Consider the following 23,912-nt stretch of genomic DNA (forward strand, 5'->3'; position numbering starts at 1 on the left):
CTTGGTGATCTGAAGCACCCAAAATTTATAGGGCCTCTGTGAACATGATTCAGAAATACTGAAATACAGGCAGTAGTTTATAATATCAGTAGCCTATTTTAAAGAAAAAAAGATTCTTTAACCTTTTTAGTTGAATCCATTTTTAGAATGGTGCCATAGGTCGATGTTATTCTGGCCTTGATGTCCTCCAGCCTTGTTAAAATGTCCTGGCTGTAAACGGAGAGGAGCCACTTACAGCTCGGCACCACAGCAGGCTCTGGAGGCTCAGGGAATGCCATGGGCAACAGTCCGGGGCGCTGGAGGAAGTCCACACTCTCTGTGGTGTACCTCGCTGCACGATGCAGCCACTCCTCTGTGTGGTTCTCCCTCAGCTGCTTTAAAACCTGTGTTGGGCTGTTACCCAGGCCTCTCTCCCACAGAAGCCGGATCACCCGGATGTCACACGCAAACCTTGGTCATAGACAGATATATCAGTAAGAATGTTTTACATAATTCTATTTGACAAGGCAAGAGAGAAAATAGACGTTACTCACTTTTGTGTGAGGATGACCCGAAATTCTGATCTGTGAGCCAAGTCCAGTTGCGTAAGGACAGTCTGGCTCCAAGACACATCCAGACAAGAAGTGGGTGGGCAAAAAAGCGGTCTGGAGCAGGAGCCTGGTGGTACAGATGGCTTGGCTGTGGTGGAAAGTACCAGACAGAGCTTCAGGTTGTCTTGAAGCTCTAGTTTTTGCTTGGGCCCCAACTTCACAATCCATTTGTCGTCTTCAGGTGGCAAGCCCTCTGACCACAAACGGGGCAGCTGAGTTGTTGAAGCTTCAAGTGTCTCTGTCCTGGAGTCAGCAGTCTTTGCAATAACAAAACAATGCATGAACATACTTTATACTGGTAAAAAGAGACTGCTGATGCTCTACACAGTATGATATTAAATGTTAAATTACTTACTGACACAGTGGCACACACTGCTATGGGACTGAGGACAGGCACTGGAGCTTGAGCATCTGTCTGAGGGTCTGGAGCCTGTAAAAGCAATTTGAATTTGAATATTAAATGTGTCTGTATATAGCTCACTCTGACTCTAGTATAGGTTCTGTTCATGTGGTGATAGGCAGCACAGCAACAGGTGTTTTAAGAATCAGTATGAGCCTGTAGGTGGTGGGGAGCACACGGTTCTTACCATAATCCAGCTTTGTCTCAAACCCAGCATCAAACAAGACTTCATAAGCGGTAAAGTACTGTTTTTGTAAATACTCAACCTTTGCAATAAATGGGAACATAACCCAAAGAAGAACATTTTTGGACATTGTTTATTTTAAGTGGATACGAGTCAAGAACATTCCTCAAGCCACCTATGTTAAGTGACTAATTAAGTTTGTTTTTTGGATAGCCACTACAAAGTTATTATTTCATACAGCTGCTCTACATGAAACACTATTATTTAGCTTTCAAGTGTCAAGTGTCTGATTTGAATGGTTCCAATAATGTTGGGAGAAATTGTGTGTAGAAATACAAATACAGTAGTCGCAGTCTCCCCTGGAGGCGTGGGTTCGAATCCCACTGTTCTGACAGCAACAGTTTTTTGCACTGGATGTATGTAGCTGTGGGAAACGATACGGTGCGGTGACCATCAGAGGTTAGACAGTCACAGACGCATAAAGAAACGCCGTTAGAAAACCATTCAGTCTCCAACCAGCAATCAAGCGTTTCACTGGTAAAATCTTCCATGTTTCTAACCGCAGTCAGCTGAGTGTTTGTCTGCAGTAAGCTGTTTGTGCCAGAAGGCGGCACTAGTTAATTAGGAAACAACAACATGGAGGGGGCGGCTTGACTGCGGAGTGATATGATTAAAAACTGTTCTGTAATTAAGAAGAAAAAAAAAACAGACCCCAGGATGCCTTCTTTGGCCAATCAGAATTGAGTATTTAACAAAACAATGAAATAATAAAAAGACAAATAGAACGTGTATATAAGGATGTATAATGTACTTCTAGTATTTAATTTATGTATTTATGTATGTATTTAATGTATTTAATTATGTATTTTTACATAAGACTAGTGCAGCTCTAACTGGTGTTAGAGGCTGCAGTTCTCTTTACTGCTACTGTCTTAAAAACACAGTGAAAAAACTGTTATCTTGGCAGGGAAAAATGAGACAGAACTAAAACAAATTCGTCCACATCTAAAACATCTTTATTAAAACGATTTTTGCCTTATTTAATAGTTTTTCTCCTAACATTAATAGTGAAATAGAACAGTAGTAAAATATTTTTGCATGTCATTTTGCAAACCAACCTGAGTTAAATGTGACATTACTTGACCTTACAAGTAACATTACTTAAAAAATAAAAGATTCAGAGCCAAATTTAAAAAGAAAAAAATGGACATTGCTGCAAATGTCTTTTTTAACAAACTGCAACCCAACAGCAACAAATACGCTTTGTGTACACTCTAGGCTATTAAACAGCCATTTCAGTATTCCCCAATAACTCAATATCCCATGACTTAACTTTTTTTATTGAACAGAGCCCTAATAAATGCTATAGTGGCTACTTGTTGGAATTTAACATGATAAAATCACACATAGGCAACACAAACTAGACTTATGAACATGCAAACAAAATATAACAGGCACTGTGATGGAATGTTTACAACCTTGTCTGTCTACTTATTATTCTGCTTGCACAGCCCCAGGCTGTGAAGCCACACCTGCTCAATATTCCGTTTATCCAGACTGCAGGGAAACACAAAATCCCACTCTACTCCTGCACTGATTCAATTAAGGCCACACATTATCATGACACCTTCATTGAATCAGGTGTGCAGGAGTAGTCCATAGTTCATAGTTCAGATCCACAAACAAAAGTCTATCCTGCTAGTTGACTAAGCTAACACTTACCTTGTGGGGGCCACGCTAATTTTGATATAAAAGTAGCACTTTTCAGTTAGTTTGTATGTAATATATTCATACATATTTGTTGCCAAGCTCATTTTTAACTTTTCAAGCAAAGATCTTAAGGCAGCACCTTTCCCGACCCAAGCAGCAGCGGGTCCCACCAGTTCTAACTGTTTTTTTCTTTTGGTCTCTTAAATACGTTTTCATAAATAAGTTGTGTATGCGTTCTAAATTGTTTAAGCTGCATGTTACGTGGGCTGTGTTTGGTGTTCTCTTGACCTCATTTTCATTAGCTGCATGTCAATGTAAACACCCCTCCTGTTTTCTCTTTATCTGTGTCTTGACGCAGATGTCTTTAGTGTCTGTGTAAACTCATTGTGCTTTAATGTCAGAAGCAGTTTGTGTGTCTTAGAGATACACATAATGGGGTGGGGCGTATGCATGTCTACAAACCCACAAAGAGAGCTATTTTTACCCTCCTGTCCCAGCCAATCCATGTGCATTTTTATTGTCTGCGTACCTGTAATAAACATATTTTGGGTTTTTTTTGTTAGCCAGTCTTAATTTTAGCTATGTTGACTCTTAACATACTTTGCTGTCACCTTGGTTGGACTGAACAGACTCAAAAATAATGACTTTGTAACGCTCACAACAGCCATAAAGAAAGATTCATGTTTCAAAATGGGATTTAATTGACAAACTGACACACCAATGTCCAAATACCCAGCCTACCTAGAATGGGCACTGACTTGTTTATTAGCCAGCCTTCATGTTAGCAATATTGACTCTAACATACTTTGCTGTCACTTTAGTTGGACTGAACAAAGTAATAATATATAATATAATAATAAAATAATGACTTTGTAATGCTCACAGCAGCTGTAAAGAAAGATTAATGTTTCAAAGTTTGATTTAATTGACAAACTATCTTGGAATGCCAAAGAAACCATGTTCGTTTTTTATCACATTTTCCCTTTTAAATTGTTTTGTTTCATCACCTATAATTTTTCAGATTAGAGTGCATCAGTTCTGGAGTTTGATTGTGTGAAAAGACAGCAGAACCACCACATGACACCCTTTACAATGAAGGAGAGAAAGAGTTTGTGCTCCAACAGCAGGAGCAGAGATGAAACCTTAAATAGGTTAGCAGCCTTTGTCCACTGAGACGGACTCTCTCCATTGTAAACTAATCTATTGCACCTTTATTGTCGCCTTTTACCATCACAGTACTGGGACAACAATGCTGTAGGTGGGACATGTTTTACATTGATCCACTGAAAACACTACAGCACAGTGAAGTAGTGGCTCCCATTAACTTATCATGTACTGACAGAGAAAACGTTGCCACATAATCACAACACATGAAGCTGCCTTGCTGCTTTTACTAAAGCGATCAGAAAGGTACAGTCAACTCACTGTGTGTGTGTGTGTGTGTGTGTGTGTGTTGCTGTGTGTTTGTTGCTGTGTGTGTCTTGGTGTCTGTGTATGTGTGAATACACACTTCCTGTTTGACACGTTTTGCCAGGTGTGTCAAAGCACGAATACCGGGTTATTCGACCTAAGTTGATCTCATTTTATTTGACTCTGTGTGTGAGTGTGTGCGCATTCGTGAGTGTTGGGTGTGGTGTGTGTGTGTGTGTGTGTGTGTGTGCGTATTCGTGAGTGTTGGTTGTGTGTGTAGATGGGGAGGAGGGGGGTGGGAGTGAGAAAATTGAGAAGGATATGTGTGTTTGCTCAATAGCCTGCTTCCTTCTCTCAGTGTGTGTGTGTGTGTGTATGTGTGTGTGTGTGTGTACCTCTTGAGTACATGTTTGCTCAGTGATCTCTTGCTGAACCTGTCTGATAGGTGTGGGCTGGCTGGCGTTGGCTTGCACAGGTATGTGTGGCAGAACAGAGGAGCCTCAGAAGAGCCAACGAGCACAGAGCTGAGACAGGAGGGAACGACACACACAAACACACACTCCCATTTCTCACAAAAAGAGGCAAAACACACACACACACACACCTGTGACAAAGGAAAGTAGAAGGAGAAATTCTGGGAAGCGGGAAGCGACAGTCTCTGTTTCGGAGGGAGCGAGGCGGAGAGGAGAATGCTTCAGAATGTGAAATAACCCGGTGGAGTTTCTTCAGCGGCGGTTCGACCAATGGGTCTGGGATACTAATGTGGCATTTTAGGCTCTGGGATACACAGGATGTCGCTCTGTTTCTCAGCATCACACTCTATATGTGTCACCTAGGTAAGTAGCCCACACGCTTATTGATTTGATGAATTTACGCACGTGACTGCTGTGTTTGTGAGCATGCCTATAGAGTGCAGGCCTGTATTTGTTTTAGCAGTAAATGCATAGGATGAGCGCCGAGCCCCTTCAGTAGAAACTCAAACAGAGAGTGTGGCAGGAGCGCACGCTTAAGATACGACTCTCTAACCTCAGCATTTTCTCAGGGATTGTGGCTTAACTTGCATACCAGGGCTAAGTACACTCACCGGCCACTTTATTAGGTACACCTATCTAATACTGGCTGGTCATCTGTTGCTGTTGCCCATTTATCATAAGGGAAACAACTTGAGATGCCCTTCTGCACTCCACTGTTGTAAAGAGCTGTTATTGGAGCATTTCTGGACTTTCTGCTAGCTTGAACCAGTCATGCTCATTCTCCTGTGACCTCTAACCTCTCTCATTAACAACCTGTTTTCGTTCACCGGATGTTTTTTTTGTTTCTCGCACCATTCTCTGTAAACTCTAGTGTGAAAATCCCAGAAGGACAGCTGTTTCTGAGATGCTGGAACCAACAATCAGACCACAAAGGTGCTTAGATGACGCATCTCGCCGATTCTAATGTTTGTTGGAACAAAAAGCTAAACCATTTATATATTGAGTTGCAGCCACATGATTCACTATTTGAAGGAGCAGGCTGTGTGCGTTAAGGAGCAGGTGTACCTAATAAAGTGGCCAGTGAGTGTACGTTAACACAACACAGCTTGGCACATAGCAGTGACATTAGCCTTGATGTTGGCATGAAGGGACGGGCAGTTTTTCCCAAGCCGTCATGCGTCTTAGTCAGTGTTGGTATTCTCTGCTAGAATTCTTTGCCTATGCTTCATTAAGCAAACACACCTCCAGCAGAACCAGATCTCTCACAGCAGCTCCTGTTAAAATATTAAATGGCGGGGCAGCCACAAACACATGGCCAGTACCGCAGGCTTTACGCAAATCAAAACTTCTCAGCTTGTTTGGCAGGTTTCATTCCACCAACAGCCAGCTTGTAATTTGACAAAGAAACAAAAAGAATAACATTGTGTCTGGCTGAACCTGTTCCATAAACCCCCAACTCACAATTTAAGGGCTGTGAGGTGTGATGTAACACAAAAAACAATAGAATCTGATTCAAATGTGTCACCAACTCTGGATGTCTAGTTGTGTGACACAAGTGCGAAAGTCATGAGGTGAAATTGTTTCTTTTTATGGAGCTGCATTGTATCTTAGACTGGAATGTTTTTTACTGCTATTACTGTCTTCAGTGGATGGAGGTTGAACAGTAACTAAAAGTGTGGAGTGTAAAGGTTTTCATGCAGTATGTACTATCTATCCCAAATGTTTGCCCAATATCTATCTATCTATTTATCGATCTATCGATCTATCTATCTATCTATCTATCTATCTATCTATCTATCTATCTATCGGTAGCTAGCTGTAGCGGACCAAATATATTACCCTAAAATGTGAACCTATATCCCTCTGGATTCTGGAGATCCATTCATTTCTAATAGGTTTTTCAGTGGAGAGTCTGTGAAATTATAAATGTCTGAGTCTTGATGTTTGTATGATGCGCTCTCTTTTTGGTACACAACAGTAGGAAACAGCCGGGCTGTAGTTGCTCCTCTGGTTAGAGTTTCCCACCCCAAGTGTGACGTAAATTCAATATGGCTGCTGTGGGATCAGCAGCCATATATTCAGTCAAATCTTGAAGGCACATGCCATAATCAAAATGTGTTTGAAACAAGCAGGAAAAGGAACAAAATCAGACATCTGATCTGATCATCTATCTTTCCCAAGTAAACGCAATCTACTATCTACCTATCTGCTATCTATCCATGTACCTGTCTGTCTGTCTGTCTGTCTTTCTGTCTGCCTGTCTTGCTAAATAAAGGCAATCTGCTGGAGATTGGCCTAAAATCATAAAAGCAACCTTATCTTGAAAATACTGCTAGCATCAATCTAATTCTCTCAAACTGTTGCCTGTTTATCTCAGCCTCTATCTTAACAAAATACCTCCTTTGAATTCTTCCTCCATGCTCTGCTGCGCTCAGGGATGCTTGCACACAAACAAGCACCAGCAGCATCCTCTGTTACTGTACAAAGCATTTCATGACAAATCCATATTGTTCAAGAATTTGTTCAAGTTAATTTGTCTTGACCCGACTCTTCGTCCGCTCTGTCCCACCTCCCCTCGTCCCTTTTCCTTCTGGATTTTGAAGCCGGAGCCATCTCCATCCAGTCTCCCCAGAGGAGCCTGACCAGGTCGGTACAGGAGGATGTGTTTTTCTCCGTGGACGTCTCCGGCCATGAGATCCCCACCATACAATGGACCTTTATGTCCGCAGCAGTGAGCCGCAGCATCGGGACGTGGCGGCCGGGGGTGTACACCAACATAACGGTGGATTACAGAGACAGAGTGCAGCCCTACGACAACGGTTCGATGGGCCTGTCGGACCTGCGGCTACAGGACGCCGGGTACTACGTGGTCACCGTCACCGAGACTACAGGCAGCAGCAAGGACGCCGGGTTCGTCCTCAAAGTGAACGGTGAGTTGATCTGGGTTTGGAAATGATTCTGTTTCCCTGCATTTCACTCTTAACACAAGAAATAAGAGTGCTGCACTGTGGGAAACTGGAAGAGGTGTGACCAAGTCAATTTTTCTCCCAAGTCAGTCTCAAATCTTACGGCATAAGTCTTAAGTCAAGTCCCAAGTCTAAATGTAGATTACCAAGCCAAGTCCAAATAAAGTCCATGTCATTAATGTCCCGAATTTCTCCTATAGGATGAATAAAGTGTAATCTTAATCTTAATCAAGTCTCAAGTCTAAATGTAGAACTGCAAGTCAAGTCAGAACAAACCAAGAGTCCAGTATCAATTTAATATCTTAAAGAAAACTAAATATCTAGGACTTTTCAATGCAATATGGTTTTAATAGGATAAAAACTTGGTAAGAGCATCATGAGTTTGATTTCTATAATCAGTTTCAACTTCAATAAATTCAATCATTCCATACAAATTCAGAAAACAGAATTTAAATTCAGTCGTCTGCTGGAACAAATCAATTTACACAAACACAAGATCTCAAGTCAAGACTTTAGAAACCTTTTCAAGTCATCAAAGTACAAGTCAAAGTCAAGTCCCGAGTCACCAGAACCCGAGTCAAATCAAGTCTCAAGTCTTCTCTTTGTGCATCAAGTCAAGTCTCAAGCAATTAAAATTGTGACTAGAGTCCCCACCTCTGGTAACTGGCCTAACGTCTGAGCTGTGAACCCTTATGTGACAAACCAAACTGACTAAGAACATGTTCCCATTTATAACAACAGCCTGCAGCACAGGGAGTTTCAAGGAGAGGGAGTGGTGCATGCTTTCACACACTTGCACCTTGGAGCCGCTCAGAGCAAGCAAAGTCTTGTTGTGTGATTCTTAGAGGAACGGCAAATTAGATTAGAATAAACAGAGAGAGTGTATTCCATATGGCTCTGTGACAAGAGACATAATAAATTGCAGCCAATGTTTTTTTTAACTGAATTTATCCAGGGAAGGAGAAGTGACACTATTCACTTCCCCCACCCAGATTTCTCAAGCTTGTTTTGGGGATTTTAACTGGCAACCTTCCATATTTCATGGACAAGTATATAGTGTACAGAGCATAGTTCCAGTATCTGTGAAGGAGATGTTGGTGAAAGGCTGGAACGACATTTTGAATGCAATATGTGTCTGTAGAACATAAAGCAGGGACTTCTAGTTGTTTTTCAGTCAGTAACACAGCAATTCTTAACAGTGTGACTGATACAGGGTTTTAGCGTAAAATAGAGGAAGACCAACTTTGAATTCATTTTGGGCAAAAAAAAGACCTACATATGTTAAAATATTTGCCTGCACCCAGAGGATGACACATGAAAGTATAGTAATTATAGTTATTTCCGACTTTGACCATGATATAAGTTTGAAGTTACTCACGAGCTTGGCATGATATAAGGAGTGATGGAAAGAGTACTAGAATATCCTACTCAAGTAGAAGTACTGTTACTTTGCTGATATTTTACTTAAGTAGAAGTAAAAGCACTGGTGTAAGAATCTACTGAAGTAATAGTAAAAAGTGTCTCATTTAAAATGTTTCCATGTGATTCTAAAAGGAGAGAGGACAGAGTTCAAACTAGATTCTTTTAATTTAGAAATTAAAAGTGAAGTAAAACTAGATTACTCTTCTCTTGTTCGCTGGCTGAGCGTTGACTGTGAATGGCTCCACAATTTTTTAATTTATGATACTCCAGTCTTTTTTTGCCTGAAAATCTGGATTCTACTGGAGTTTTTTTTTTTTGGTTGATCAGTATACCACCACCACTTACTTATATACATAAAGACATGGTTTTGTGTGTAGGAAAGCAATGTGTACAAATACACAAAAAAAGCTACTCAATTACAGTAACGTGAGTAAATGTAATTAGTTACTTCCACCCTTGGATGTAAGTTTCAAAAACATCTATTAATTCTGTCGGAACATCCCAACATATCTGATGCTACCTGGTCTCTCATATCTCACACAAGCTCACTTTTTGACGGTGTGTTGGCTGGATTTATCTAGAGCTATCTTCATTGTCTCTCTGGGGAGCAGTGGTGGAAAAAGTACTCAAATCCTTTACCTAAGTAAAAGCAGCAATACCATAATGGAAAGATACTGCATTCAAAAGTTTTCTTTAGAAGTATTAGCAGTAAAATGTACTAAAAGTATCAAAAGTAAAAGTCCTCATTCTTTCAGAGAGTTAAATTATTGAAGCATTAACCTGTAAGAAATACTCAAGTAAAGTAGCAGTACCTCAAAATTTTACTTAAGTACAGTACTTAAGTAAACCAAAGCGGTTTTGTTAAAAGTGCTGTATAACTCAGTTTGACCTGCCTGCTGTGTGTCTGTCCTGCAGAAGTGATCTATGAGGATCTGCAGTACCTGTCCGTCTCGGCCGTAGTGCTGGCCTGCCTGGCCGGCCTGCTCATGTTAGCCATGTGGCTACTGGACAAGGCCTACAGGAAGATAGTGGCATGGAGACGCGTGCAAAAGATGCGAGGTAAAGCAGGATGAATTATTAGTAATACAGTATATCCACCTTTATGAGCTACATTATCAGTTTGGATGACACAACTTACACTGTCCATCAAAAGTTTGGCGACACCTAGCTTTTGAAAATGTTTAATAAATCAGCATGATTTCTTTTGTTGGTTTGCAGTAACCTCACCCCATTAAAGACTAACTAGGTTTAGTTTGAGAAAATATTTGTGAAGATAACACTAAAACAATTAAACTATACATTCATCCGAAAAAAAAACTCCTCAGCAGCTGAACTGCTGCTCACACTTCTTCATGCCGACAGTCAGAGACGCCATGAAAAAATTTCTCTTAACAGCAAAGAGACACTTTGATGAACATGAAGCTGAGTGTTGAAGAAACAGATATTTTATGTTGACAAAACATATTTTGGAAAGTCAGATAGTATTTTGAAAATGTATAAAAGGCAAGGTGTCTCCAAACTTTTGACAGGTGATGTATTGTCAAACTCGCATGAGATGAACTTTATTGACACCAGAGAGGAAATTGGGTCATTACAGCAGCACAGAGGTTGGAAAACAGAGTAAAACAAAAAAGTAATAACCAATAATAAGAGTTCCATTTCTCCATGATGGCTGAAATAAAATTCACACAAGGATGTTATCTGCAGGATCTTATTAAGAAAAATAAAACAAATACTGCAATGATTTGGTTTTTATAACCTTTTGTTTATATTAGTGGTTTGTTTGCCTTGGAGCTCATAGTTTACTCAGTTTTTTTTTCCTACTTACTGTACCGTTGCATCATTGTATGAATGTATGAGTATGGCTTGGTGGGTGTGAATGTGGGTAGAAGTTATCTATTGTGTCCAAGAATGGGTGTGTTTGAGTACAAAGGTCTGCAACATCCATAACAGCTTCGTTATGCTGGTTTCTGACGGTGGTTTCTATTCTGACAAAGTTTAATCCCTTTCTGCAGAAAATGACGAAACGGAGCTGCAGCCTCTTTGATGGACATCAAGCGTTGCATCGTCCCTGGCATGAAAAACACTTGGAACACGCTGCAATACAAGGACCGATTTTCTGAATTTACTTCTTTTTTTGGCATTTGTTTTGTAAATACAAGTGAGAGAGCCTTTTTCAGCTCACAAAGTTACTTACAGCCAGGAAGATGAAGGATTGTCAATGATGAGCAACTCCATGTACCAAGAGAACTCACGCTACGTTTACATTTTATACTGAACACACTGCATTTACAGCACACTGCCAACGCCACTGGATTGAATGTACATACATCACTCAAGACACTGGGAAAAATTACATATTTATTTTCACAGCAAAACGAGATCTGTGTGTTTTTTCTGCCACTGTAGTCCGCTTCACAGCCATTGACATCAGGAAGATTATAGATTAGATTATAAATCAAGCTTTATTCTGTCTATATTAGCCTTAAGATGCAGTGACAATAATAGAAGCCATCAGATGCAGAACCATGTAAGGCTGTTTCAAGTTTTCAGAGAAGTGAGAAGAGTCTGACTGTTAAAAAAAATTCACAGTAAATGGCAGTTAGGATTTTTCATATGAAGCGACTGTACATTTGCAATAACGTTGGCTGAGAGAAAAAAATAACTCTCAAAACCACCACTTACATGGTTCTTTATCTTAAGGCTTAAATTGATAATTCACACGGAGGAGGAAGTTAGTTCCACTGTAACTTTCTCCAGAAGACTGTTGCTTGAACCGGGGATGTGATAAGGATGAAGCGAGATAACAGAAAAAGAGGGTAGAAAATCAGGAAGCCCACAGAGAGCCTCACGATGGGAGTAATTTCCAGATATTCTTAAAAACAAAACATGATAGTCACATCCCTGCTGTGTTCTTATGATGACATGAGGAAGACAACGCATTAACAGAACCGGAGCACAACTCAGTACAGACAGTGACACTGCTTTTTATTTACTGGGTATGAAACTGCTGGAAAGATACTGTATATGTACGCTCCAAAGCTTGCGTTATCTCAAAAAGTGAGTCGATGGCTGCGTTCAGAAAGTCCATGAAGTGGGTCAAGAGGAAGTCGTGAGGGAAGGAAGAGTCACATTTATTGACCTAAGCCTCAGGCAGCGTTCATCCAGGCCGAAACAGAAGCTGCGGGCATTTCTTTCACTTTTTTTGTGATATTTTTGGCTGGAAAACTCTAGAAAATGTGGATTCTATGGAGTGTTTTGGGGTTTTTTCATTCAGTATACCACCGCCATTCAATTAGATATAAAAACATGGCTTTGTGTATAGGAAAGTAAATGTTTCAGGAGTCCACAGATTCAGTTTGGGCGTGCGGGCGTTATCTAAGGACAGGGGGTAAGTGCCGCCATGAGCAGCTCCATCTTGTAGACGAAGTTTCGCCCCTCCATCTTGCTCCAGTGGACTTCCTTATGCGGGCCTCTCAGGTGGCTCCACTTGCCGTCCTGGATGACGTCGCTCTTCGGCAGCTCTTTGCTCTGGCTGCGGGGGAACTGGACCAAAACCTTGCACCCGCTCTCTGGGCCGTTACGCACTGAACGGACAGATGGACACACACACTTTTTAGTAGATAAAATCTGCTAATATTAAAAAGGTACAAATGTATAAATCTTGGGGATTTGAGATTATGAGGACATACAGTATCACTTTGTGAAGTATGGGGGTGTTCTTTATTAAGTATTTAAATCACAAATCCACCCTCAGATACTCTTACACTTGGATTTTTTCAATGTGTGACGTTCAAGTTATTTTGTGATGACAGTATTGTTTACTTTTTTTGGTGAACCCACTTTCTTTCAACCTGCCTCGCCTACTTCTACTTCAGTTAGTGATTTCCTACATTTCCCAGAATGCCTTTCGACAACCCCCAGAGAACTGGCATGAACTTGTTGCATTCAGCTGTGGGTTACGCATGCAGGTTGAGAGAGCAAGAGCTATAGCAATAGCAGCAGGGCAAGAGTTTTTCTATTCGAGAAAAAGTGAGAATTGTGCCCCTTAACTCAAAACACAACCTGTCTTTTGGTTGCATTGCAATCTGGTCTATCTCCTGCTCCTGTGGGTGGATAAATTGGTCTCTCTCCTCTTCTACGATGGATTTCTCCCTGTGTGATTGTTGAACGTCTCTTGGAGCAAAATGGCGGCTCTAGAAAGAAGCCCTCGCTCTTTGATTCTGAGGGACTGACACCAAAACCTGACGTTTACCGCTAAGGTTTTAGATCGCTGAAAAACTTTCAAACTCCATTGTAGCTGCACTGGACATTTGGCCAGTTAACCACAGGTATAAGAAAAACATACCACTAAACTACAAAATGGACCCAGAAATGCAAGGAACATTGGCAATAGCTGTTTTTTTTAAGCAGTGTTTACAAAGTGCTTTTTGGTGGAAGTAATGTTGAAGTATTTGCAAACACAAAGGTAGCCTTTCCTGCCCCTCTGTACAGTACTGGTCATGCATCCATGCTTTCTTAATGGGTTCTACACATATGGACAGTGCCTAATTACAATGATGAAAAACATGGAAGCGCATTTTAACCTCAAAACCAACCAAAAAATAAAAGGTTTTCTTATCTCACTCATCTTACCTGAGATGGCGTACTCCCCGTTGGAGGAGGCGACAGTGATGGCAGAGGCGTTCCCGATGCTCTCCACGGGGCCGAGGCCGACGTGGTTACTGAAGCTCAGGACGTGCCAGCCCATCACCTTGGCCAGCTGCTGGACGGCATGCACCTGATGCTGAGACATCTGCAGCAACACAGCACAGACATGGGGGGGGGGGGGGGTCAGCGTTACACGTGGCTTTAAAAAGGGTGTGTGTGTAATTTCTGGTCCAATGCTGGCCTCTGCCGTTCAGCGTTGTCATTAGAGCTGCAACGATTAATCAATTAGTTGTCAATTAATCGCCAACTATTTTGATAATCGATTAATCGGTTTGAGTAATTTTTTAAGAAAAATAAGTCAAAATTCTCTGATTCCAGCTTCTTAAATGTGAATATTTTCTGGTTTCTTTACTCCTCTATGACAGTAAACTGAATATCTTTGGGTTGTGGACAAAACAAGACATTTGAGGACGTCATCTTGGGCTTTGGGAAACACTGATCCACATTTTTCACCATTTTCTGACATTTTATAGACCAAACAACTAATCGATTAATCGAGAGAATAATCGACAGATTAATCGACAATGAAAATAACAGTTAGTTGCAGCCCTAGTTGTCATGACAACAACACTCTGCCCTCCCTAGAGCGAGACCATCGTCAGCATGGTGGGCAGGTTGGACTGTTTCACAATCAACAACAATGAACCTTCTGTCATGTTTTACCCAGTTAGTGCATTTTTTTTTTTATTCGATGGACGCTTGCTGTGATCAGGATCCTGACATCACCACCACTCCTGCTGTCTGTGGATTTCTGGAACATATCGAAGGTAAGGAGACGCTATTTTGTGTGTGAAGTAACTCCACTTCCCGTCTGTTAAAATTCAAGCTGTTTGGAGGATTATACACATGCCGAATTAACCAGAAAACCCTACCGATTAGTAATAAAGTCTCAAATTATATTCTCTGATGTGTGAGTTTTGCTGATAAGTAAGGCAAAAACATATTGTCAGATTTTTGAATGGACCTTGGTGTGGTAGGAGGGCCTTCAGCCTCTGCCTGCTCCTGTTTCACTCACTACCATTCAGGAAGCTGCTGATATTTACTAGTCATATTATGCTTCAGGAAAGCAGAAATATTACACATTTAACCTTTAAGAAGTGAAATAAAAAGGTGCAGAAAAAAGATGAGATGAAACTTGAATGATCTCCGAAGGAAAATTGGGTCATTGCAGCAGCAAATAGTAATAGGTTACATAGTTTATGTTAGGAATGCCGTTATCCTATCCATGTCTCAATTGTGTCAAGCCTTAATAAACCTTTAACTCGTCTCCACCCCTTCGTCTTCATCTCCCCTACATGACTGAAGTGGATTTAAAAGGGTAAAATCCAAATCAATAACTTCATCTGGATTCCCCTGGTGAAGTCAATCCCCTGGAAAGAGCAGGTGTTCCTAGTACTTTGTGCAGTTGATGTAATACTTTGAGGATTTGCATTTGAATGTGAGATGAAGAGATAAGACATTGTAGATGCACATGTCTTATCTGTGAGAGGTTTGTAAATTTGCATTGACAAAAAAAAATATTTCTATAGAAATAAGACTGGCAGTGTTGGAGTACCTGAGAGAGGAGGAAGTCCTGCAGTTCCTGTTCCTGGTGCGACAGAGTGATGACGCGTCCGTCTCTGTGCACCACTCTGATCTGCTCTACACCGATGTTCAGCTGCAGCTGGATGGACCTGAACACAACAACAGTTTGAGCTTGACTTTATTGATTTGCACGTGTAAAAAACAAACCAAAAAACCCACATAACTCATGAAGGGGAGAAGAAATTACAGATTTGTGCAGGTGTGGGGTATCTGCAGGATTCAGAAAGCCAAACTGAAGACTTTTTAAGACCTTTTTTAATGCGACCTGAATAGAATTTAATACCAATTTAACACCCAAAATAAGGAAACAAAAAGCTGCCAAAAATACTAGACTATTTCCAACTTAACATAGCTACTGAAAGTTCTACAGATCTAAACTGAGTAGTATAAGAAAAAGGATACCAGAGAATTAAATGTTCAGGGATATGAAGCCTGTCTGTGTTTACTAAAGCAGATGCAATGAAAAAAACATGTCTGGCTTATTGTCCTGAATTAATTTAGAAGTGTTCATGCATATGGCTCAAACTCAATGAGACCAAATAGAAGTGTTCCTTTAATGTAATACAACAGAAGAAAATAAAACCAAAACTACTGCCGGTGGCCATTCAGATTTCTGGTGAAACTACAAAATTCATTCATTTGCCTCGTCTCATTTGAACTTACTTTCCAACTCTGCCTCCATTAAATATCACTGCACTAAAGAATCTGTCAATGCCACTATCTAATTTTACAGCTGAAACAAAGTAAAACTTACAATTGAAAATAAACCTGAATAATATAGTGAAAAATGAACCTCCACTCACTTGCAGATCTGCTCGTAGCCCTGGGAGGTGATGAGCACCTTGACGCTCGACTCGTACACGTCGTTGATGGTGGACCAGTGGGCCTGGATCTGGGGGTCTTCGATACGGCTGGCCAGGCTGTCGATGGTCCGCGCCGTCTGGCATCCACACCACACACACACACACACACACAGAGACAGTACATTACCAATGCTGAAAGGTGAAGCATGTGGCCAGTGAGGACACCCAGAAGCTAGCTAACTTTACTGTACTTAAAAATATTGCGATACAATGCAACGGCAGCCGCTGGGCAACATGTCCTTGTGGTTTCATCAGTCCTTGTAAAAATAAAGAACATAGATACATAAATGATAATTGAAGTTACCGGTGGCGTAGGAAGATGTGTTTGGCCTGTTTGATGATCTTCTCCAGCAGCCCCTCGCTCTGCTGCAGGCTGGAGATCTCGGCCTTGTCGTAGGCCAGCGGCCCCGCCAGGCGCAGACGCTTGTGGCCAAACGGGGCGCTGGCAGGGTGAGGCATCACCACAGAGCTCAGCTGCTGCTTATGGAACTGAGACAAAAGACAGGCTGTTTATAACACTGTCTGTTATGAAAGGTAAAAAGATGCACATCAACTGATAGCTGATGTGCATTTACAGATACATTTAGGCCAGTATTTAGCCTGGCTCAAATGTGCTGCAGAATGACTCCAGGCATTAAAGTGGCATTTAAATTTTACTGGCATGACAGAAGGAAGATACACATAAAATGTTATCTCAAATGATAGTGATAATTTATCTTTATCTTGTCTTTTCTTTTATCCTTGTTAACATTTAAGATTATCCTGCCAACAGACTCTCCTGCCATAAATAAATACTTTCCACCTGAACTCAATAAACTGAGTAAAAACAATCAGGTCTCCTGGACAGCAGAGTGTCTGACCTCTCTCATCAGCTGGTGCAGGTTGTGCTCCAGGACGTAGAGGTGGTCGTCTGGGTTTGGGTCTCTCTGGAGACGCCTGCTGTTCTTCTTCTCTCCTGTAGAGTGGCACAGCGAGATGGACAGCTGCAGACCTACAGGAGGAACAAAAGAGGAAAAGGAAAAGGAAAAAAACAAAAAACAAAAACAAAGCTCTCCAAATTAGTTATGTTATCCTTTTCCTTTGTGTTTAGGACTCATTTAAGCTTTGTGAAGACATGCTGCCCTGCCCTCAATTCTTCAGTGCCATCACTTCTCTACACTTCATCAAGTAGATATGTAATTTGTAATGTTGGCTTCACAAAACCTAAGCCATCAGGTGGACACTTTGATTCTAAGGGCCTTAAAGTGCCATCAGAATATAGATTTTTTTTTTTTTAGCATGGATGGTCCCCGTTCCAATGGAACCCCTAATCCTGGCAGAGTTCATGAACTATACAGAACCACAAGTTGACACTAGAGATTGATATCACTATATACTGTCACATTTATTTCGGTAATGATAAATGAAATGATAATTTGTTTATTTTTCTAACCCCTGTGCAGAAATACTATGTTCACCCTTAGCATCATAAATACAAAAAGTATGCTTTTATTTTGAAGATAAACCCACTTTACTTCCCTGTCTTATTCTGTTCTTCTCTGTCTGGCTTGACTCAGCTGATTCTACACTAAGCTCAACTCTTGGTTTAACTGAAGCAACACAAATTAAACTGTTTATGAAAAGTTGACAACTTGACAAATGTATTCACCAAACAGACCGACATGTAGAAAATCGCTGAGAGAGTGCCAGAGTTGGTTTTGGTAAATTTTCTGTATATCGTCCATCCCTAGTTGACACTCTATGTGTTTTTATGTCATAAGCAACAAATATGGTCTTAAATTATTTCTTCTCATAAGACCAATTCCCCACAAGTGGGACAGTCTCCCCGGTTCTAGTTTATCCTAAGGGCTCTGACCTGGGAACGGCTGTGAGATGATCTGGTTCTTCACGACGATGTGTGGGATCTGGGATTTGATCTGGACCGCCTCCCTGGACAGCTGGGCAAAGATCTCCTTACAGAGCAACACATTCTGAGCTGCTTCCAGTTTCACATGCCACCGCTGGGTACCTAGGGGGAGGGAGGGAGGGAAGGAGGGAGGGAGGGAAGGAGGGAGGGAGGATGGGAGAGAGAGAGAGAGAGAGAGAGAGAGAAAGAGAGAGAGAGAGATCAATACAAAGTTTTCCTCCTGTTTCTCCACTGCCTGCATGGCTAATCAGCCTGATGTAAGTAGAAAAACGTAACATTATTCCCATGCGGCCACCACAAAGAAAAAAATGAAGACCATCCTTTGTATGAGAGTGTATATATTTAAGATATTTGAAAGATATTTTTTGTAAATATTTTGTACATATTTCTTGTACTGTATTGACAAGACTGAATGATTATCATGATGCTTTTACACCGAGCGGTGGGGCAATTAATGACGCTTTAAAAAACCTGCCAGTATAAATTTTTTATACATTATTTTATATCTCCAGACAACGTTATTAGAAGTGGGGAGCAAAGTAAAAATGCGCTGCGGGCTCTACTATTTATCCTGATGTTTGAGTTGTGAATGATACCTGATTTGGTTTTGAGCTGCCTCCTGAACAGGTTGACTGTTCCCAGATCACCAATGTCAGGAGCTTGTTTCTGGATGGACACCTGAGTGCAAACCACAATGTTTAATTACTAGCATTTCAGAAATACAGTTTTACCTCTTCAAATCAAGATAGCAGTAAAATCACAGCAAACCTATGCAGATCTCGCATGCAGCTGTGTGTTCTTATAAAAAAGGTGCTGGTGGATGCATGTGACAATACTGGGTTGGCTGCACACCATAAAGTCTTCAGACTGACTTGTATTCATTATATTTGCTTACTATTATTACAAATAATCAAAATGAATGAAAATAAAAAGGAGGTTTTAAATGGGAATCAGTGTCCTCAAAATGGAGGATAGACATTTTTTTCTTTTACTCCATTGTTCATTTTACTTTGATGTTAGCCAATTTTTCCAGATGTGTGTCCATTCAAGTGGTTTCCCTCACACTCACACAATGATGCAGTGTTGAGTAAATGAGTAAAAAAGTGTGGGTAAACAAAAATGTATTCTGATTATATTTTATGTGTTATTTCCCTCTATTTTCATGTAACACCTTTATTTGAAATGTCATTTTAGCCAACATGGAGAAACATGTTGATCCAGGCCTTCATTCCTATCTCACCTTGATGTAAGCAGAGCCCTCCAGGTCGCTGGGGATCTGGACGTCCAGGGGGCAGTAATCCTCTGGGATCTTCTTGTCCAGGTCGATGTCCGTGTTCTTGATCACCTCAAACGTGCCTTGGTGAGGAAACAGGGAACCTGCGTGGACAAAGGGTCAGAAACATGTTGAGTCATACACACACACAGTGAACCAGTCCCCAAGTCAGCGCTGGATGGTAAACAAGATGGATGATACACTTATGACTTGGATTAACAGACAAATCTAAGGATGCAATCACACCTACAGGTAATTTTCCTTGATCTGAACCAGAGTGGAAAATGTACTTTGTTGCATTTTTGTATTTGGTTCGTTTAGGTTCACACTGACCAATTACAAGAGAAACAGGGCTTGTAAACAAAAGTCGCATGACTCACAAGTAGCTTGTTTACTGGACAGTTGGACTTGTAACTTCAGTTAAGCATGACGGACTTGTATGTACTCTGTCATAATTTACATCTCTAGTGTTTATACTAGTTACGGATACATGAAGAAAGATGATGAATAAGAAGATGAATATAGGCATCCTTGAGACTGCAGTTTTCCCTCAGTTCATTTTGTTATGCTAGCCTTTCTAAAAATTTGTCCCTGCTGCTATCAGACGCCAACATCCGTCTCGATAAACCCATAAAACCTTGGGTTTTGGGGTAGTTTCCGGTTCAGGTTATGTTCCCACTCCTAACAAACTGCACTGTAGTTCGTTTGGAAGAGGACTGAGACGATCACTTGGTGCCACCTCAGTTTGAATGGCATCATTCTCACCTGGCCAAATAAACCAAAAAGGAGTAATTGCTTCTAAGTTTGAATAAACCACTCCCAACATGCTTGGTGTGAATGTCCCTTAAGAGACTCTCAATAAAACACTGTCTCTGCCTCTCTGATGGACACACACACTTGTTTTTCTCTGGTTGACTTGTAAAGCGCTATGCGGCAACCATGTTTTGTATAAAGCCCTTTATAAGTAAATGTGAATCGACACACACACACACACCCCCACAGGTCTTCTCACCTGCGCTCCGGTAGCTGAGGTCTCCGAGGATCTTGTCTCCTACTTTGCGTAGTTTCCACTGTGAGCGGAGTCGCAGCAGCTCGGTGTTGAAGTCCCTCTGCCTCCTGTTCTCCTGGTTCTCTGCTACGGACTTATTGAGCTTCTCTGCTCCCTTCAGCAGCAGCTGTGCTGCCGTGGCCAACGACTTCTTCTTACTGATCAGCTGGAACACCTGGGGGGTCTGCAGAGGGGCAAGGACAGGGGGGTAAGAAACGAAAAGCAAATGTATGTATGTGTGTGTGTGTGTGTGTGTGTGTGTGTACAAAAAGCATTGAATACTGTATGCAAGGGAAGGTGCACAAGCATCACATCTGGAGATATCCTCAATGTTCTATTCTCTCTTGCGTATTTTCTAGGGATGGAACAAACTATCGAAATTCAATATATCGCAATACAAAAATGTGAAGATACGCATCGTGGGGCAGAAAAATGAATGGTGATATCAGCTCCATGTTATTCGCTCCATGTTATGTTAGACGCTTGACCATCACAGTTTCACAAGCTCTCCATCCAAATTCTATTATTGTGACTTTGTAATGACATTTTTAAATTGTTGTTTACATTCTAGCAGCCAATGCCATCGCTAGAAAGATTTGTCTCAGAAATAAACATAATTCTGCGTAAACATAAGTCAGACTTTGCTGTCATCGAACTTTTATTTATTACATCGTATCGTGTTTGTATCGAATCGCGAACCTCATATCGCGTATCGAATCGTATCGTGAGATAAACAGATCGTCCCTAGTATTTTCTTTATTCACACGTTACACCTAGATCTTCACTGGCGTTTCTCAGCAGTTTACCTTGCCAGCTGCCGGGTCCTGAGACACTGGGTCTAGAGCCATGTACTTCTTCTCCTTCACCACGCTCAGGACGTCGTACAGCACACACATCTCTGTCAGAGCGCTGCGCAGGTTGTTACGCACCGAGTCCCACGGCCAGAGGGACGGCTGGAACTTCACTGTGCCTGTTGAGGGGAACAGAAAATCAGATTTAGAATTAACAAAGAAAATCTAACGTTACATTATATTTGTATTTTACATATATTATTTATACAGTAAGGTTTGCTGAACATGCACTCTCTTTTCATTCACCCTGCTTCACATTCATGCTGGTACACCCATTCATACTTTGGCTCCATTAGAGCAGTTAGGGCTTAAGTGCTGAGAGGGGGGGGAAGGTTCCTGTTCACTTCCAACACCCAGATTTTCCAGTTAGTTATCCATCCATATGTGCAACTTATTTACACAGAAATAAGTATCTTTTTACCTGAAAATATGCTTCTTTGAATGTGAAAATTCCATGATTTTCCAAAAATAATAAATTGTTTTTCTAAAAAGGAGTGAACCACTACAACTAGGTTTACTGTGGGGGGGGGGGAAACTGCTGAAAAATCCCCATCTAATGCAATGAATGTGTAAAAGTTTGAAAATACATTCTGCTGTATTCTTGCAAAGAAACCAATTTGTAAAATTCCCTGATATTTCCAGACTTCCCCTTGCAATTCATCAAAATCCCTGACCTTCCCTGTCTGGAAACCACCTGTCAAAATTCCATGACCCTGGCCCCCGTGGGAACCCTGAGAACCGGCCTTAATGTGAAGATATTTAGTTTGTCTTAATTGTACAGCAGCCCTGATAGCTCCAGCAAAGCAGTGATGTTTTTATTCATATGCTGATGTCAGCCAGGTTAACAGGATCAAGCTCTGGATCTAAATTCTCCCTGCTGTCTCCTGCAGATTCCCCACCTTCCTCCTCCTCTGGCTCCTGCTTGCCCCACTCTCGGTCCCGGGGTTCGCCCTCGGCTCCGTCCTCCTCGGAGTCGGATCCCTGGCCGAAGTCGATCCTCTGGGCCAACTTGGCGAGGTTCTGGGACATGGACAGAGGAGGGACGTACGTCTCCGTCCCGTCCAGGGCCACTTCCTGAACCTGCTTCTCACAGGAGGACTCGATGCTGACCTGCACCGCTGGACCGCCCGACATGATGAGGATGCTGCGAGGGGGATGAAGAGAGAGAGCCAAACATTATACAGAACAACTGACAGGGACACAGTGCAGCAGGAAACGTATCAGTTAGCTACTGCAGGGTGTCTGTTAAATTAGGGCTGGGCGATAATTCAATATTATCGTTTATCGTCTTTCAGTGGAATCATATCTTGATGATATGAAGATATCTTAATATTGTGACACACATTTCTGCTGTCTAAATTGATGATAACAAGCAAATTTTACTTAAAAACTCTGATAAAATGAGGTATGGTAGGAATATTATTTGAAAATTTCAGTTTTGTTTGACATCACACCTAACTTTACCATTCTGTTCAATGAGATGAACATTAACTTGATTATTTAACATGATTTTACATACATGAACCATATCGTGATATATATTTATATCGAGAAAAATCCTCATGATTATCATGATATTGATTTCAACCATATCGCCCAGCCCTATGTTAAATGTAAGATTTTAAGACCTTTTTAATGACAGTTATTATAAAAGAAGACCAAGACCAATTTCTAACAGAAATAAACATGACAACTACAAAAACAAACAAACAAACAAACAAAACCCATACACCTACCAGAATATAGCCTAGGTTTGCATGACTGGACTGATTTTTCATCAGGTAAAACAGCATTTTTCCAAAAAAAAACAACACATTTTTAGACCTTTTAAAACTTAACACATAAAATATAATTTGTAAGTGATTGTTTTAGATAATATGATTTAATACATTCAATAGGACTTTCCCAGGAAGGACCTGCAGACACTCTCTGGTCTCTCTCTTGGTTTGGTGGTTAGCTGGTTTGTTTTGGGTTTTTTTTTTTACAGATTTGCTGTAAATAACTTTAGATAACACTATTAAACGTATAAACTAGCTGCTAAGTAGCACGAAATTTGGTCCACTGTTTGACTGTCTACAGCCACTTCTGGCTAACTAAACTAGCTAGCGTTAGCCCCTTGCAATCCTTACTGGTTCAAGAGTAAAGCAATCAGATTATAGTAGAGTAACAAATATCCATAGTCTGCGTGTGTCTTACCTCACTGTTCACTAGACAACCACGATTATACAAGCTTATCCACGGGACAATAAAGATGTAGTGAACGTTGATTCTTCTTGTTACAGAGAGAAACGACGTGACTTCTTCGTTCCTTTCTGAAGAACTGTAACGTCTCTCTGCTGCCCCCTAGTGTTCATGCTGCGTACGGTCGATGGAGACGGCGCAGGTTGCAATTTTATGTACATTGTGTTGGGGTTGCTTTCTTTTCACATTGCTTCAACTTCTAAATCGAGTCATGATATTTGGATTTTTAATGTGAGAATGGTGTCGAAAACTGTGTGTGTGTGTGTGTGTGTGTGTGTGTG

The 23,912-nt window shown here is 41.1% G+C and overlaps 2 protein-coding genes across 2 annotated transcripts; one reads left to right on the plus strand and one right to left on the minus strand.

Annotated features, from left to right (window-relative positions):
- The first annotated feature begins 4,727 nt into the window (after nucleotides 1-4,727).
- Nucleotides 4,728-12,506, plus strand: LOC139661818 (V-set and transmembrane domain-containing protein 5). Its single transcript, XM_071540392.1, has 4 exons — nucleotides 4,728-5,130; nucleotides 7,371-7,697; nucleotides 10,071-10,214; nucleotides 11,171-12,506. The coding sequence occupies exons 1-4, from the start codon at nucleotides 5,055-5,057 to the stop codon at nucleotides 11,200-11,202; spliced, it is 579 nt and encodes a 192-aa protein (XP_071396493.1). The 5' UTR covers nucleotides 4,728-5,054; the 3' UTR covers nucleotides 11,203-12,506.
- A 22-nt stretch (nucleotides 12,507-12,528) lies between these two features.
- Nucleotides 12,529-23,702, minus strand: med17 (mediator complex subunit 17). The gene is made up of 13 exons (XM_071540390.1): nucleotides 23,587-23,702; nucleotides 22,290-22,534; nucleotides 21,362-21,509; nucleotides 20,504-20,742; nucleotides 19,459-19,595; nucleotides 18,815-18,896; nucleotides 18,168-18,320; nucleotides 17,173-17,303; nucleotides 16,615-16,801; nucleotides 16,253-16,388; nucleotides 15,421-15,538; nucleotides 13,791-13,950; nucleotides 12,529-12,742 (listed from the first exon to the last, which is right to left on the minus strand). The coding sequence occupies exons 2-13, from the start codon at nucleotides 22,522-22,524 to the stop codon at nucleotides 12,534-12,536; spliced, it is 1,935 nt and encodes a 644-aa protein (XP_071396491.1). The 5' UTR covers nucleotides 22,525-22,534; nucleotides 23,587-23,702; the 3' UTR covers nucleotides 12,529-12,533.
- Nucleotides 23,703-23,912: the final 210 nt, after the last annotated feature.

This window comes from Centroberyx affinis, unplaced genomic scaffold, assembly GCF_046629955.1.
Source record: "Centroberyx affinis isolate AG114_WGS23_722 - 3 ecotype Tasmania unplaced genomic scaffold, CSIRO-AGI_Caff_v1 ptg003627l_1, whole genome shotgun sequence".
Taxonomy (NCBI): Eukaryota; Metazoa; Chordata; class Actinopteri; order Beryciformes; family Berycidae; genus Centroberyx; species Centroberyx affinis.

Bases quoted from the DNA above. Each gene is read 5' to 3' on its own strand.
- LOC139661818 (XM_071540392.1), top strand. From the start codon at position 5,055: ATGTGGCATTTTAGGCTCTGGGATACACAGGATGTCGCTCTGTTTCTC. The intron at 7,698-10,070 runs GTGAGTTGATCT...TCTGTCCTGCAG, and splicing joins GTTCGTCCTCAAAGTGAACG to AAGTGATCTATGAGGATCTG. The intron at 10,215-11,170 runs GTAAAGCAGGAT...CCCTTTCTGCAG, and splicing joins ACGCGTGCAAAAGATGCGAG to AAAATGACGAAACGGAGCTG.
- med17 (XM_071540390.1), bottom strand. From the start codon at position 22,524: ATGTCGGGCGGTCCAGCGGTGCAGGTCAGCATCGAGTCCTCCTGTGAG. The intron at 18,897-19,458 runs GTGAGATAGGAA...GTTTGCACTCAG, and splicing joins AGGGCTCTGCTTACATCAAG to GTGTCCATCCAGAAACAAGC. The intron at 13,951-15,420 runs GTACTCCAACAC...GTGTTGCTGCAG, and splicing joins AGGACTTCCTCCTCTCTCAG to ATGTCTCAGCATCAGGTGCA.